We start from the raw sequence: 18,407 nt of genomic DNA on the forward strand, positions 1-18,407 counted from the left end.
GTTTAATCCTTATTTATCAATTTCTCTAGCTTTCTCCTCCATCCACTTAAAATTTTTGAAGTAGATTATATTAATTTTTCTTCTAGTCACTGTGTCTACAATTTCCATGCTTCTACCCGTAAGTGCCCTTATATTTCAAGTTGCTAATCTAATCTTAGTTTTTTGAACTAACTTCTTTACCCACCTATATCCAGAATGATGCTGGAACCCTCTCATGTTTGATACTGTACCTAGGCGCCGACATGGCATGTCACTGCTGGGTGGCAACCTAGCCCACCCTCGCCCTCTTTTCACTACACCGAGGTGGTACAAGTGCAATGCGTCACTCGTAGAGGACGCCTCAGCAAATATTCTATAAGGATTCATGTCATAATGATCTGACAAATTTTATGCTGGATGTTAGCTACCTAACATAACCCTCCTCCTTTACCGGCTTGGGACCGGCTGTGTGTGAAAATATTAGGACATTAAGTGCATCACAGGCTGAGTTTATCATGCTCTTGAATCTCTCCTAATTTTTTTCTTTAAAACAAAGACAGCCAACTTTTGACACTGTCAGAGACTAGCAGAGAGCTATTTATGACACAGTCTAATTTTCTTTTTTTAAGCATTGTGGCACTGTTAGGCTGTTAGCACTATACTTAGCAGTGAACTCTGTTTTTCTCCTTCTCCTTCTTTTCTTGCTCTTCTTCTTTTTCCTCTTTCTATTGTTTGAATTCTATATATATATATATATATATATATATATATATATATATATATGTATGTATGTATATATTATGCCTTGATGAGTTATGAGTCTGAATTCTAAATTAGCAATTTCTATTCTAATTACAGGCTGTGCAGTGGCAGTCTAACTACTATAGCAGAGAAGCTGGTTACTGCTTACAGCAATCTATTTAAGTTATCTAACTTCATTGAATTCTTATCTCTTTGATTGCTCTCCTTATTTTAGTTGTTAACTTGACAACATCTTGTTCTAGGACTTGAGCTGCATTCCTAAAGTGTATTATTATTATTATTATTATTATTATTTTATATTCTTACTGGGCCTCAGGTCAATGGTAAGGTTGCTCCTTTGTGACCGAGGTCATGGGTTGGAGTCCAAGGAAACAGCCTCTCTGTATAAAAGCAGTTGTAAAGCTGTATAACACTGTGACAACCCTCGTCCTACCTATGCAAAGTGGGCAGCTTTGTTGCCTGGGGACACCATTGTACTTAGTTACTAGCCAAGCTTTTAGTCTTAAGATTTGTCATAAAGTGCCACATAAATAACTTTTTAATATTTGTTTTACATTGTAAGTAGAATCTTGTGATCCTCAATCTGATTCTATCATTCTACAGACCCTTCCAATGATCCCACTTAGGATCCCGATTCTGCCAACCTTGGTCAAGTGCATGATGTTGATGTGTATCCTTCTATTCCACATGCTGATTAGAGATTTAAAGGGCTAAACAATTTGCATCTCTGCTTGGTGTCATCTTCGATGAAGTAGTATTTTACAAGATAAACATGTGAACAAGGTCCATCAGTTTTGTCTGGGTTCCAGATCTGTCCAGAAAAGCAAAACACTCAAATAAGTGTTGGCTATAACCTTATTATTGGGCACTTCTGCTTATCAACTTGAAAAGCTGCACACTTTCAGTCCTGTAATGGCTAACAAACTTTTTATGCTGTTATGGATTATGGTTGTGCTGCTTGAATCAGCTTGATGCGTAATATTGTGAGATGGCATTGGAGATTGATAATTCTTTGGTATGTTTTATTTATGTGCTTTCTATTTTTAGAAAAAATTAACCTCCCTGTACTTTTCTAATAATTGTAAGGACCTCCTCCCTTGAGGTTTGTTGTTTCTACTGTTTACATTCCCCATCTTTTATTGTCAAAATGAAAGATATGCGTAATATTTCATTTTAGAAGGGAAGTTTTGTGAAACACTAGGAGTGGTCCTGGTCCTTGACATTACTAAACAAATCAAGGGACATAAGTGTAGTTATCTCATTTTTTTATATTTACTTTTTGAATTTTTTGGGGGATTTCCTAGTAATATAACTTCTTGATTATTTTCTCTTATGTCCAATTAATTTTGTGATCAAAATTTCTGAACTTAACATTATGTGTGTTCGCTTCTTATGGTGTGTAAAATCCAGCCTATATGAATTTTGGAGGGCTTTTTTTTGGTGTAGCATAATAGTGGAAACTTTTAGGAAGTTGTACAGATCTGTTGGGCAATGAGGAATTCTTTTAAGAATGGAATTCAAATAAAAAAAAATAATGGGGTTCAAAATATTTGCTATTGGTAGACTCCTCTTTTCATTTTCATTGTTGTTTTTTTTCATAGGTAATGTAGTTAATTCTATTTTTGTGTTTTTTTTTTTAAAATATTTTTTTGCATGCTGCTGGGATGAATGGTATATGTTGTGATGGTGCGATGGAATTTGGAAACTTATTGTTGAAACTATTGGAGTTTGGAAACTCATTAAGGAAATTTTATTACTTAATTTTGAAAGTGAGCACTAATTGATAAAAAGGACTACCCTAGAGATGTGAAATGTACAAAGATGATATAATTTATTCATTTATTTTATAACATTTCTCCTTCAATTTCATCTGCTTGTGATGTGGCATGCAAGTGAGAGCTATTTGAGTTTTCTAAATCTTATCTTATTTTCAACTTTTTATTTCAAATATTTTTTGCAGGATCCTACCTTCAAGGTTTAGGGTATTATTATGTTGTAATCAAAATTCCTAGGTACTATTATTTAGGAAACTATCATTTTAGTTTCTTTATGTTCTAAAATTAGTTTTTTATTGTCCAAGAATGGCAAGCCTAAGGCCTCTTAGGTATCGGTCTTAGTCAGACTTGAACTGAGTACTGAAGTTGTCGGATGTTGGACCTGCCTCAAGCAGTATCAGAGCAGACAGGGTTCCCGATTTCAACTCAAATCAACACTGGATGAAGGTGTTTGACAGGGCTCTCTTTGAACTTAAATTGTTTTTCATTGCTGCATCCACCTACCATCTCCTCACTCAAACCATCTTAACAGCAGCAGGAATCACCCAAAAACCTGCACATCCCAGCTCCCTTCATACCCCTATTATCCAAAACAAACCACAAGGGAAAATATTGAGCTTCCCCTCGTCTCTCTCTCTTCCAATAACCAGAGCAGACCCACCAAATCCAGGAATTCTGGAAGGGAAAATCTGTTTTGAACAAAAGAAAAGTGTCCCATCTGTCGAATCTCTTTGACCGCAGTAAAAAATCTTTGCTGTCATCATCCTCCACTATCAACAATTTCAGCTTGAACAAAAATTGTTACTTCTTAAAGCCTCAACGGACATTCATGGATCTCTGCTGGAGCTGTGCTGTCATTGTTCTTCCATGCAACCTGTCAGAAGCCTCTCCCGCCACCAGTGGCTAGATCTGCAAAGGAGAGAATCCTAGCGATCCTTAGAATCCTTCTGTTTGAAGAAAAAAATGTGTAAAAGCCCTGCTCCACATTTAACTGGTTTTACTTGAAGAAGAAGATTTAAGGGCTTTGGACTGACTGGTTCAATCAAGTCAGTCAGAACTGAAGATTTAAGGGCTTTGGAGTTTGGATTGACTGGTTCAATCAAGTCAGACTCAACTGATCCAGCCAAACTGGACCAATCCTGGATCTGCATTTGCTAGACAGCAGATTAAAAAGACCTAGTTGGGAACAAGATCTTAGATTTTGATTTCGACTAAAGTTTTGAGGCTTCAAAACTATGGAATTTCATTGATTTTGAATGTCGATTTTAGAGAATGAGGGAACTTAGTTATAAAGCATTAATTATTTTATGAAACTTTAGAAACTGTTGATAGACATAAAAATGCAAGATGTGGAAATAAATATTATAAATAATAAAATACATCTAGAATATGTATGTGATGTATAAGGTGCAAGGTGCTATACTTGTAATATAATGCCCATATTAAATATTATTTATTTTACAAATAGAGATAATTTAAACATAAATGATCAATTATAATATTATAGTTAATATTTTACTTTAATTTTTCATATTTTTTTAAAAGTCTGAAAGCTATTCATATCCATCTTGTAATAATATTTAGTTTCAATAAAAAAAAAGTTAAATTATGAGAGAAGTTTTAATTTGGGTTTTGAATCCCCTGTAATTGAAATTTTGACAAGTTTTGTCAATTTCAAAATTTCAATAAATTTTGGGAGATTTGTAAAAATGTTGATGGAAAGTTTGTAATATGGAAATCAACTGCAGTCTCAAGTATTTAGAAGAAAAATTAAAAGCCTCGAATATGGAAACTATGGATGCATCAAAATTAGAAGAAGAGCCCCTACTAGTGGACTTCATCTTTCTAAATAACTTTGTCATCTGTACCTCCATGGGCTGTTCAGTCCAGCACTTCAATTTTGTTTTCAAGCTGGGAAATTCAATTGGTCCGCTTCAAGCCTGGTCATGAACCAATGATTGTGGTTCTTCAGCCTTCATATTTTTTTAATGTGCGTTAAATTCTTTGTAATTGGGGGATGTATTATGTAACCAAGAGCTGTTTTGTTATTCTGAATTTATTTTATTTATTTTTGTTTCTTTTTGTTTAAGCTATTTTATTAGGATCATATCTTCAAGATTCTAGGAGGCAATTATTTAGGAAACTGATATTTTAATTTATTTAAGTTTCTTATTAAACTCACACTCTTTCACTTCTCATTTTCATTTCACAATCTAGTTCATGAGTGTCCACTGTAACCCATCCATGTGCCGTCTGTAACTCATGGCTGCCCTAAGGATATTTACCACGCCATGCTTCCCCCCATGGTTAGGGTTGTACGGCCCGAAAGTTGGATCTAAACCGCGGTTGGCCTACCCGGTTAGATCAAAATAAGAAATCCATCAATTCGTTTGTAGTACGATTGGCCTGCCTCTCCTTGATCCGGACCCAGGGGCAAAACTACCCTTCTCACTGGCTCAATCGACTGTCATACCACACTCTCCACGAGACCGTGTGGTTGCACTTATCATCCCACTAGCAATGGTACCGTGCTTTTAGAAATACTCCAGTCCATCAGTGTTCTCATTTCCATATTTCCATTTTCATAATTCAGCATTCACATTCTATTATTCACATTGCAGTATTCACGTTGCAATATTTACATTTCATTGTTCACATTTCAATATTCACAACTTAGTATTCACATTTCAGTATATTTTTCATTTCACGTATTTCAACATTTTTCAATAAAACATATCATCATTTCATATTTCCTCATTTATCATAGAAAACATTTCTATATTTGTAGTTCATATTCCATCACTTCCCAGTAAAATACACGTTGGTATAACATAATTCATCATTCTCAATAAAACAATTTTATTTACCACTTTTCATCATTTCCCATATTTCAAATCCCAAAACATCACAATTCAGTATAAATCATATGCCACACAATTTTATCCGATATTCGTATCATAATAATTTCAAGCAAAATATCATATTCTCATTTTCACGTATTAATTCAACCAGTAGTTCTCAAAATAACTGTTATAATTTATTACCCTTACCTGACTTACTGAGAGGCCTGCTAATAACCCTAAATCCACGCCCCATTGCGTTCGAAGTTCAAAACCCTGAAATTCACGTGTCTTCAATTCAATCAACTACATCCCAGAAATATAATTATTTTAACATTTTCTACGCCCACACACTCCCAATACTAATTAAACTTTAAAAATAAATAACGAATATAATTCTACTATCATACCCTAGCCTTGGAGTGGTGCCTAGGAAATCAAATTAAAAATCTACTCCGGTTAAAATGACGAAGATCGGAGCTAGGACCCCGTGGTGGTGTTTGATCGTCGATTTGGCTAAAGATTTAAGGAGAAATTAAGGAGAGAGAGAGAGAGAGAGAGAGAGAGAGAGAGAGATGTTACTTTACCCTAGGAGTGGTGCCTACGTCGCTCCTACGACAAATCCACTCCGGTTAAAATGTTGGTGGCCAAGATAGGAACCTAGTGGTATTTTCTGTTTTTCGATCGGCTGAGTATCAGAGAAGAAATTGAGGAGAGAGAGAAGGAGGGACGGAGGAGAGAGGAGAGTTGGGACGGAGAGAGAGAGGCGTGAGAGACGGACAGAATCTGAAGGATCCTTCAGGTAACCTTTATATATATATATATGTTATAATATTATTATATTATATTATATTATTAAATTATTAATAATAATTTATTTTTTAATTAATAATTTAATTTAATTTATTTCCTTTTTTTTTTTTACATTTCCATGCATATTATTTTTGGGGTTGTTACATTCTCCCCTTATAAAAATTTCGTCATCGAAATTTGTTAAATACCACCCCAAGTAAAATCCATCGTTAACCTAACAAGTTTTGAGTTAATCTTTTAAACAACTCTATTAGAATTGGTAACTAACCTAAATTGTTGGATGATACATCTTGTCCTAATACACCTTGCTTCAGCACCAACATTCAACAATTTCAATTTTCATCTATAGTCTTCCAAAGATCTAACACCGATGTAACCTTAGAAGAGTCAATAGATAACTATCATTTGATTATGACTTAACCCAAAAATTTTGTATTAGTTGTCTAGAACCCACATTTTCTGTTTAGCATATAACTGATGCTCTCATAATGTTTGTAAAATTAATCAAAAATGGTGTTCATGCTCTTCTTGAGTCTTTGAATACCCTAGAAATCATCCATAAAAATTATAATGAATTGATCCAAAAATGGTTGAATAATTTGATTCATTATATCTAAGAAAATGTAAGGTGCATTGATAACCTCAATTGGTAACACCAGAAACTTATAGCGATCTTACTGTGTACTCAATTTTGTCTTTGGGATGTGTAATTCCCAAATCTTAATTAGTGATAATTTAATTGCAAATCAATCTTTAAAAATTTTGGGATTTTACCAATTAATCAAATAATTCATCAATCCCTGGAAGTCGATACCAATTCTTAATGTAGCGTGATTCAACTTCCAGTGATTAATGCATATCCTCAAGGTCCCATTATGTTTCTTAGTGAATAACATAGGTGCAATCTATGATGATATACTAGGTTGAATTAATTCCTTGTCGAGAAAATCTTCTAGTTGCACCCTAGGTTGCCTTAGTTCAGTTAATGTCATTCTATATGAAGCAGTTGACATGGACTCTGTTTCTAGCACCAAATCAATATTAAAATCAATCTCCTCTTGGAGGTAGCCCCGATAAATCATCTGAGAAGAATATCTAAAAATTCATCACCTATGGGTAAAGAAGTTTGGGATTCGTTGACTCGTATATTTCTTTCATTGCTGTTACAACCCCATACATGTGCCCAAATTCTATCCTTTCACAACCTCTCAGGATGTCAAATATGAAAGCTTGTTAGTTGGAAGGAAACCATCACTCCATTTGGATCTCTAGGTACTACTTTCTTTTGAAAACAATCTACTAACTGTATGATAAATAGATAACCATCAATGGTTAGCCTCATCTTTAAACAGAGAACTTACAATGATGACTCATACTCATCAAGGACCATACCTGCTGGGACATCTCAAACCAGGATAGGTAATCATTTGCTTGCCAGATCAAATGTATAAAAGGCACTTCAAAATTCTCATCATAGCTCTGTAATTCATTTGAGTAAAAATTATATGAGCTTTTAAACATTCTCTGTAATTCTAATCTTCCAATTCCTTTTCAATGCCAAATTAATGCACATGCTTACACTTTTAATTCAGGGTAAAGTATCATTTTTCTACCAAATTGGTTTCTAGATATTTTTTTTCTTGCTTTAAACAATTTTTTTTTAAGGCTCAACTTCTAACCTATGGTGGCACACGTTGAATATCAAAACATAGTTGGAAATATCCTCAATGAAAAACTTGGATTACAATTATGACAAGTCTAAGTCCTAATATACTGACTTCAAGTCAACCATAATCTTGCTCTAGTGACTGGATAAATATGCAATAAATACGTGTCTTGGTTTTTTATAGAATACAATACTAATGAAGTTGTTTAGTCAGCTATGGTCAGTGATTGGACATTGTCTGGTAGCATAAATCTTGTGTGAAATGGACCAGGATGGAAAAGGTGATATTCATTTGTACTAGAGAGTTGCTAATGGTAGAAGGATTAGATTCGGAAGATGGCTTCAAAAGCCATAATCAATTGTAGACAACAACAGAAGATTTCACATTAAGCTATATACAAATCAAATCCCAACCGAACCGATGTCTAAGTGGTTAAATTGGTGTCACATTGTCAAGTAGGATTCGCACAAGATAGAGTAAAAAGATAAAGCTCCAGGTCGTAGCATGTATGGTTTTCCTTTTGGATAGCAGATTACTAAAGGTCCGAGTATCATTATGATTTTTTTCTTCTAAGTAAGTTGCTAAAGATGATTCTGTTAGGTGTTATTTGGTTTACAGGATCCTTTGGAATACTTAGCAATGTGATGCCCATGACATCTTATTCTCATGTTTGTTTTCAAGTTATGATGATAACATCACTTCCCAAGGAATAAAGAATTTCTACAAAACATAGGAGTCCAATTGTTGCCCACTTAGTATCTTATATTCTTATGGGCATCTTAATTTTAGGATTAAATTTTCCTCACTATTTTGACCGACTTATGGAAATATGAAAATATGTAGTCGGTGCACATTCTCATCGACCCATCTTTTTTTTTTTACATACAATATCGACGCTTCCCAGGGTGTCACGCTGGGCCTGATAAACCCCTTATTTAACAATTCCTGTAGCTGTTCTTCCAACTCTTCTAACTCCGACGGTGTCATTCTGCATGGTGCTTTAGAAATTGGCACTGTTCCCAGAACTAGATCGTTAGCAAATTCTACTTCACGATCAGGAGGTAGTTCCAACAAATCCTCAGGGATTACATCAAGAAAATCCCTCATTACCGAGATACCCCTTAATCTCAACTCCCCTTCTGATACCTCCTTCACAAAAGCCAAATATCCCTGACAACCCTCTAGCAACAACCTCCTCGCCTGAATGGCGGATAACAATTATGGTGGGGTGCGCACACGACCCCACAAATTTGTACTCCTGTCGTCCTGGAGGTCTGAATACTACCTCTCTTTGATAACAGTCAATATTGGCGTAGTTAGTAGCTAGCCATCCCCAGAATCAACTCGAACCCATGCATCTCTAAAATCACCAAATTAGCTGGTAAAGAAAGACCTCCCCTGAATACAGATTGAATAGTTTTTGAGTACTTTTCTACACAACACTACAGCCCCAGTCGGCGTAGACAAAGAAAAACTGATATCTAACGGCTGATTTTCTATCCCACGAAATTTAATAAATTTTTGGGTGATAGAAGAATGAGTCGCCTTTGAATCAAATAAGATAGGAGCTTTATATGATAGTATTGAAATAGTACCTGTCACGACATCTTCTACCGCCTCAGCATCTCCTGGCGTCAAAGCATGGACCCATGCCAGGGCGGTAGTCCTGTGCTCACCGCCTTGGGGTGACTGGTGACCTCCTCTATACGGTCTAGGAGCATGCGCAATCGTTGGCGGTGCTCGGCAATCTCTCGCTATATGGCTAGGTTGATAGCACCGGTAACATATCACCTCCTTGACCCGACACTCTCTTGGGTGTCTTCTGTAGCATCTGGGACAGAGAGGGGGCATTTGCCTGCCCTGTACTACTCGGTCTCCCATCCCCTGTCTCTGAACTCTTCTACTATCCTGCCTCCTCCACGGCCTCTAGCTGGATCTTGCCTGAAAATCTGGAGGCGTGGGCCTCTTCCTCTGATTCTGTGCCACAATTCTCCTCTGTAGGCCACTCTCAATCACTGTAGCTCTATCAACTTTCTCTGAAAAGGTTTGGGCCCGGAAGCCTACAACCTGCTCATATAATTCCTAACTCAGGTCCTCCTCAAATTTCCTCACCTTCTTTTCCTCGTCTGGCACTAAGTAGGGAGTAAAGCAAGACAACTTAATAAATATGGTGGCATACTACAACTGACCAAGCCGACTAACTTGCGGAAATTTTAAATTTTAAATAGCAATGAGAAATTTCTAAAATTAAGTTTTTGAATTCTAAACGTTGTAAAAACTTGGGAAACACTCTAAGTAACGTGGGAAACAAGGAATTACTTTCTAAAAATCTATAAATATTCCCTAAACCCAAGGATTTTTACATCAAGCAATACAATCAGCAGTCAAGCATTCATATTGAAAACTCTTCTAAAGCTCCCTTTTGCTAAAACTCTTGCTAAAGAATACAACTGATATTTTGCTAATCAAAAGCCTACGGTTTTTGATTTGCTACTGCATTTCTCAATTCTAAGAAAGAACCTTCGGTGATATTCATTCTTGAGCTTCATATTCTCTATTTGATATTTGATTTGAAGTATATTAGTACTCTAACCTATACTAATCAGCTCTGTTTTGAGAGTGTATTTGTACACCAAGAATTTGTTCTTCTTTCTTGTAGTTCTTTGACGATTCAAGGTTGGTTGGATCGTTGTACCGAGCGTGGGGTATTGCTTGGAGAGGGAGCTCTACCCTTAAGGAGATTGTAAATGGTTTGTTCCGCCCGAAAAGGAACGGTATAGGGGAATCCTTAGGTGGTCTTGCCTAAGGTGAGGACGTAGGTTGGGTATAAGCTGAACCTTGTAAAAATCTCAGTCTCACTCTCTACCCCTTCTCCTTAAATTTCTGCATACATAAATTGTGTAGTGTGTATTTGAGTGCAGGAAATTAAAAGCTGAGATTGAGAAGATTTTTAATTTAGGGGAGTACGTTGATTAATCTTTTGCGGAAACCTTGAAGAGAGGACGTTGATTAATTGTTTGCGGAAACCTTAGTTAAAAGGAAGAAAACAAAATTTTAAACAGGGCTTCAATCAAAATCAATACAGGGCTTTCATTCAAACTCTACTTTGAGTTTTTGCAAATGCTGAATATTGCAAAGAGCTGCAGCTTATACATTGGTTGATTAATTGATTGTTTGGTTGGTTGATTGTCATTGTATTGTGTTGATATTGAATTATTAGGTTGATCAAATTCAGAATTAAAATTAGATAATTCTTGTGTGTTTGCTGAATTTACTAAAGGTTGTGAATTTGTAAAAAGGTTAAAAGAAACTTTTATAAAACCAATTCATCCCCCCGCTTGGGACTACACCTTAGTTTTCAGTAGACATCCTAGGGGTTGGAAAGGATTTGGAGAGCACTAGGGCAGCCCTTTGGAATGGTGTTTGGTTACACAAGGTAAGGTCAAGTGTAAACCTAACATAACTAAGGTCCAAATACCCAAAATTCAGAGTATAGGTGGGCTGTTCTAGACAAACTTGTTATCCAAGCATTGTAAGCCTACAGAAGGTCCTAGGTATTAGTTTTATTTAGACTTGAGAATTAAAGTCGTCAACGTTGGTTCTATCTTCTGCATCATTTTGTATTTTGTTGATAATTTGGTCTACAATACTTCTGTTTATCCCTGATTAGTGGAAAATGTAGTAAATGAAGCTTATTTAGTGATTCTAAAATTATTTGGCATGTTGTGGTTGGTGCTTTTTGGGTTTTGTATGTTTATGTGCATATGATGCACCATTTGTCCTGCCAATGTTTTGTCAAGTAAACACAATAACTTTGTTCCTTTTTCCCCCTTCTCTCTCTCATTCGAGAGTAATAATGACTATTTAGTGTCATACATTTTATTGATGAAGTAGAGTACTTTAGTTTGTGGGGAACATCGTCTGGCATGATTACCATTCCTTAAAAAAAATTGTTTGATTTGTGTTACAGGTGGTCTTTGTTGGAAAAGTATAGCTGCAAAGCTTCAAAGCTTCACTTGAAGCCCCGAAGGTTTAAAATATTTATAGAGGCCTTGGTTAGTCAAGACAGTCTATTCCTTTATTAGTACCTTGCATTTAAAAAAAATTAGTGACTTGCATAAAATTCTGTTACTCTGCATGTGCTGGACTAATAAGTTTATCCTGCCATGAAGGAGCACCAACTCTTGAAAGACCGGAAGAAGAATAAAAGAAAACGACGTTCTGCGGGGGAGAACTGTCCTCCCTCAGTTGCAGCAAATGCCTCAAATCATAGTAGGGCAACAGGGCATGATCCTTGTGCTGTTAAACTGGTTCTTGTTGATAGTCAAAACATTCAAAAATTAGGACCTGGAAAAGGATCTTCATTGAGGCGCAATGTGAATGTAGGCATTAATCGTAACAACAAAGGAGACTCATCAGCCGTGAAAACAGGAAGAAGACGACGGAAACCAGGTGATTGCTAAAGTTTTCTGCTCAATTATTGAGATACAATTTTCACTTTTCTCCATTTTTCTATTTTTATTTTTTTTGAGGAGGGGTCATGGGAACTCAAAGACATTTAAGAGGGTGGGATATCTTGTTGTCCTTCTATGCTTTTGTTGCAAAACATTGCTTGTGCAGACAATTAGGCCGCTACCAAAACCAATATTCATTATTCATTCATGGTTAAGCCATGGTCTCTACACAATATTCAGCATTCGGCTACCAATATTTGCTGCATACGCATGGTTTAGCATGCATATATCATTTCTGAGTACTGTGGCATAAGTTTTTTGAATTTTAGTCTAGCTTGGATTCACATGTCAAAATTGTATGCTTTAGATTTTTAAATGCATTGTGTTGTTTGTATGGTTTTCATTGGTTTTAAGGTGTGTTTTAGAAAATTGTCTATGTGAAATAAGTTTTCATTCAGAGAAAAAAATAGAAGAAAATCTCAAGTTGGTACTTCACTTGTGTAACACAAATTTTCTTTGTACACACAAACAGTCCCAAGCCTGGATAAAGGAGCAGGGTTTTGTTAATAGGTAGCTGACAGCTAGCGTAAAACTTTGTTAGTATAGAACGAGTCAAAGGAATAGATCAAGTCAGTATAGAAGGGAGAAGGCTAAGAAGTTAGTACAAGAAACTAGGATTAGATTAGCAACTTGGAATATGGAGATTAAGGACACTTATGGGCAAAAGTATGGAAATAATGGAAATTAACTTAATTTTTCTTCAAGAGACAAAATGTGTTGGGGAGAAAGCTGGGGAAATTGAAAAATCAGGATTTAAAGTTCGGTACATTGGAAAATAGAAACATAAAAATGGGGTGGAAATTATTGTAGACAAAGATCTAAAAGATAATGTAGTAAATGTTGAAATTATAGGGGATAGGAACATTAAAATTAGGATAACTCTAGGCCTGGAGATAGTGAATGTCATTAGTGCATATGCTTCCCAAATAGGCTTAGTAGAAAATCTTAAATGACAATTTTGGGAAGATTTGGGTAGTATTTTATAAGGGATACCAACGTCTGAAAGGACATTCATAGGAGCTGATTTGAATGGACACATTGGAAAGGATAATGTAGGCTATGAGAGGATACATGGAGGTCATGGATATGGAGATAAAAATGAGGCTGGTGATACAATTTAGATTTTGCCATGTCTTATGATTTGTTTATATTGAAGACTTGCTTTATAAAAAGTGAAGAACACTAATAACTTTCAAGAGTGGACATAATAAAAGTCAAATAGATTTCTTTTTAACTAGGAATATCTACCTTGTAAGGACTTTAAAGTTATCCCCGATGAAAGTTTGACTACACAACATAGACTTCTAGTATTAGATATAGATATTAAAAAATGGAAGGGAAAATGGTAACGTAAATTCACACAAGAGGGCTAGATGGTGGAGTTTGAAGGGATATAATATAGTAAAATTCAAAGATAAAATTATCAAAGAGTTTGACTGGACAGTAGGGGGTAAGGTAGATGCAAATACTGTTTGGAATAAAATGACTAACTCTATCGTAAGCAAGGTATTAAATTTCAATTTTGACTCAAATTTCAAAGCTCTAAAAGTACTGAATTTTGACGAAAATTTTGATTTCGATGTCAATTTTGACTTCGATTTGAAAAAATAATGGAAATCAGTAATAAACTCTTTTGTGAAACTTTAGAAATGGTTAAAAGACGTAATAATATAAGTTTTAGGACTAATATGTTACAAGTTAAAATACATCTATGTTGTGCATGAGGTGGAAAAGTTGTAATATAATTTGTGTATCAAACGTGTTTGTAAGATAATGTGCATTAAATATATTAAGTTAATGCAAATTAAATTCCTAAATCGTTAAATGTTATTTATTATACAAATAATGTTAATTTAGACGTGAATGGTTAGATAAAAAATGTTGTTGTAAGTTTATTTTTCATATAATTTTGAAAGTCCTCGTAATAATTTTTGTTTCAATAAAAAAAAATTAAGAAAGAAATTTCACTTCACTCCTAAATCTCTTATTTGAATTTTGAGGAAATTTCATTCTATAGTTAAAATTTTGACAGATTTTGTGCTAAAATTTTGAGATTCTGATAAATTTCAGATGATTCATTGAAATTTTGGTGGAAATTATGTAGAACGGAAATCCACTGCCATTTCAATTTCGAGGGTGATGGAAATTGGAAATTTAGATGAAAATTTCAACAATTTTGTGGAAATTTAAGACCATGGTTGGAACGTCAGGAGCAGGGGCTAAACAACTTGTTAATGATCTCAAGGCTGATACATCAGGTAATAATACTGATAAAAATGCTTGTGTTGTGATGTTGTCCAGTAATTTTTTTGTGATGAAATGGTTAAGACTTCTCAGTTGGAGCAGGAGCTGCAATCAGATGGAGGCCTGAATAAGGAAAGTTTTGGCAATGATTTTTCCTCAAGAGGTGTGGGTATTATTGGGGAAAGAAAGGATTAAAAAGATTGTAAAAAGGCAGTGGATCTGAAGGTATATTTTGTGTTGAGCAACAAAGACGGAGGGAAAAGGTATGGGAGTTGGTCTGGGATAATATCCAGTTCTTAGTATCATGTGGTGTGTTTGTTTTGGCTTTCTTGGTGGAAATAGTTAAGAGATTGGAGGAATGTGCTGGCCTGTTGAGTTATTCTTTTTTTCTGTAAGTTTTTTGTTGTTTTTTTTTTTCTGGTTTGTTCCAGATTTTATTTGGAGATTTGAGGTTTTTCATTCTCCCGCTTATAAATTCTTTTCCCATTAATATAATTTTCTTTAACTATCGAAAAAAGGCAGTCGATTTGAAGGTGTGTTTGTGTTGATCAGCGAGGAAGGAGGGGAAAGGTAGGAAAAGCTTGCTTCTTAACAATTTTATGAACTTAAATGTGTAGGGAGGAATATTTTAAAAAATAGATGATGTTGGAAATTTTAATGCTGAGGAATCTCAGAATTGTTCTAAGTCTAAGATAAAGGAGAAAATCATTTTTCAGAAGGAAAAAAGAAATGGGGGATATTTTGATGATATTCATTTTTCTTGTGATTGTGGTCTGTTGTTGTATGAGATTCACGAAATGTTTGGATTGTATTTTCCTTTTGATGCTCTTGATGATATTTCATATTGCCCCATTTTTCTCTGCTTGAAGGTTTGGAGGATGTTTCTTTGAGAGGGTTTGGGTGTGGACTTGGCTGTGAGTAAACAATGTAGGGATGGGGAATTACCTACCCCAGTGGAGGAGATTAGTGCGCAGGATTAGGGGTGAGCAAACGGTCGGTTTGGCCAAATTCGGTTAATTAACCGAATTAACCGAAATTTTCGATTAATCAGAACTATTAACCGAACTCAACGAATAGAGGGACCTCACCGAACCGAACCCGACTGAATTACCTTTTCAGGTAATTCGGTTAACCAAATTAATTTGAAATTAATTAATAAAAACATAATATAATTATATATTTTTTACCAAATACTAATTAACATATTAACAAATTAACATATACTAATTAACATATTAACAAATTAGCATATACTAATTAACATATTAACAAATTAATATATACTAATTTATATTTAAATTTTAATTAATTATTAAATCGGTTATTTCGGTTAACCGAATTAACATTCCTCTTAACTGAACCGATTAACCAAACTTTGTAAAACCATAACCGAACCGACCGATCTAGTGTTCTTAACCGAACCGAACTGACCAATTTCGGTTGGTTAATTCGGGTTTCCCCAAATTATGCTCACCACTACGCAGGATGTTTGTGCTAAAAATTTCTAGTTGATTTGGGAATGTGGTTGGCTGATCCTGAAGTTCGTCTGGATTGGGTTTAAAGAAAAGCAACTAAATGTCAGTGTGAACTAGCAAGATTACGGAGCTCTATGAATAATGAAGGGAATGGCTGAAGAGGGCTTTACTTAATTAGGGATGGTTAGTTTTTGTTTTGTTTTATTTTTCTTGTTTTTTTCTAGGTTGTTATACTTTTCTTTTCCTCTCTTAATAATTTTATTCTGTGAAAAAGAAAGTTATGATATGAAACATGAAAGGATTCAAGAAAAAATTTATGGTAAGTCTTGGAAGTAGTATTGTGAGCTGAATAGTTTTACAAGGTTTAATAAACTGAGAGAATACTAGTTGAGCTGAGGAAAACCACTTAGTTTACCACTGGTCATGACACTGCTGTTAGTCATGCATTTGTACTAATATACTATGAAACCCTGGTAGAGTTTGATTTTAGGCTTACAACAAAAATTAAGAGCATTCAGAAACCAGTTTTTTTTCATGCTAGGGAGGTTAACAGAAACTACTTCCTAAATGGAGTCTCCAACTTTGTCTATTTCTAGAAAGGTTGCAAGAGAGGGAAAAAATGACTCTCGCACATGTTTTATTGAGTTGGAAGGTGCATATCTAGTGGCTGTGAATAGACTGTGTAGTGAGTTTTGTAAAAGGAACAATCTATCTTGGGGCGGGCAGGCGGACGGGCGGGCGGGGGTATTTACCTATTGAAAAAAAAGACAACTAGGATTATTATTTGCAGAAATAGTTAAATTGAGGCTCAGGAAATGGCTATAAGTGTGTTGTCTTGGATTAACCATTGACTTATAGATTTAGGATATTGCCACAGAATTTGAGTATAATGGATGAAATGAATTGCATTGGTGAAGTTGTGTTATTGTTGAATACATATAATATTAGAAAATTATAAGGCAACTGTAAAAATTGCTGCACTGCTGCTGGTTTTTGAAATTCTTACTCGAGTTTGTATTTTTTTTTTTTGAATATTTTTTAAAGTTTGTGTCATTTTTATTTTTTTCAAATGGAGTGCGTAACCTCTTTCTCGTATTGTTGTTTTGTCTTAATAAATTTCTTGTTTTATCCCCAAAAAATGCATTATTGTTTATGGTTAAAAAATATTTGGACATTTTAGAAATGACAAAGGTGAACTATATTTTATGGTAGAAATTGTTGAGGAACAACCTTTTCATATATTATGCCCATGAAATTAGGATGGTGGATAATTGAATGCAAAAAAACAATTGAAGGTACACCGTACATGTGGCATTGGTATAAGACAGAATGAGGGAAAGTTGTTTGGGGTGATTTAGTAGATTCAATGATGTCAATGATGGTGCCTGTAAGGAGCCATATGATTCAAGTGAAAGGAGTTACAGTGGACAGTAAAGGGCCAAAAAGAATAAGGATCATGCTGATTAGGAACAAACTTGACTGCTTATAATCTGGTGTGCGGATATGACCCTAGATTGAGCGGAATGTTAGAATTGGTTTTGAGTGTAATAACTTGAGCAGTTGGGTTTATTAGTTTTTTTCGTTTAATTTGATTAAAAGTCAACGTAATTCATTAGTGTTTCTTATTTACTAATATTTCGCAGTTGCATGTGGTGTTTTTTTTTTCCCCTCTCTGGTTGTCAGCTTAACTATTTGCTCTCTGAAGAATAAAACGGTTTTGTTTATTAATTTATCCTGTTCATATTGCCCAACTAAGTCCCCATTTTACTGTGTAAAAACAGCTTTCACTGCTAAAAGTGCTTCAAATAAGTAGCCATGCAAAATGTACTGTTGACTTAACAAGTACTCGCTAACTGACAAGATGCAGACTTCTGCAATGTTAGGTTTAATTTATTGTAACATGAATCAATTTTGGATTGATCCATCGTTTGTTGATTAGCAGGCCCTGTCTCATCAGCTGCATATAAAAGATGGGAAAAAGCTGCAATTGCTGGGGTTTCCTTGGTTGCTGATGCTGCTGAACATTTGGAACGGACAGCCACTGATAAAGAAGTGGAACATGACCAATGTACACTGGGTGAGTCATTTCCTTGGGATTTATATATTTATTTATTTTTTTTAAGACTGATGATACATTTGAAAGGAACTGAAGGCAAGGCTATCTGATTCTATCTATTCATATTTCCAGCACAGAAGGGTTTTGACCCTGTTGCAAAAGCTATGCTCTCTTTGCCTTTTTCAAACAATCTTTTTACTGGGAACAATGTGCAAACATCCATGAAACTTAAGCTCCAGTTATTTCCAATTGATGAAGGTACTCGAAGGGCCTTGGAAATGG

The 18,407-nt window shown here is 35.0% G+C and overlaps 1 protein-coding gene across 1 annotated transcript in view; it reads left to right on the forward strand.

Moving 5' to 3' along the window:
* Nucleotides 1–18,407, forward strand: part of LOC131167997 (TSL-kinase interacting protein 1) — a 54,232-nt gene that overhangs the window by 21,063 nt on the left and 14,762 nt on the right. The window contains exons 6-9 of the mRNA XM_058127120.1: nucleotides 11,807–11,891; nucleotides 12,009–12,288; nucleotides 18,012–18,146; nucleotides 18,258–18,406. Of these exons, the coding sequence (XP_057983103.1) occupies nucleotides 11,807–11,891; nucleotides 12,009–12,288; nucleotides 18,012–18,146; nucleotides 18,258–18,406 (649 nt within the window). The remainder of the gene's footprint in view (nucleotides 1–11,806; nucleotides 11,892–12,008; nucleotides 12,289–18,011; nucleotides 18,147–18,257; nucleotide 18,407) is intronic.

This window comes from Malania oleifera, chromosome 11, assembly GCF_029873635.1.
Source record: "Malania oleifera isolate guangnan ecotype guangnan chromosome 11, ASM2987363v1, whole genome shotgun sequence".
Lineage (NCBI taxonomy): Eukaryota > Viridiplantae > Streptophyta > Magnoliopsida > Santalales > Ximeniaceae > Malania > Malania oleifera.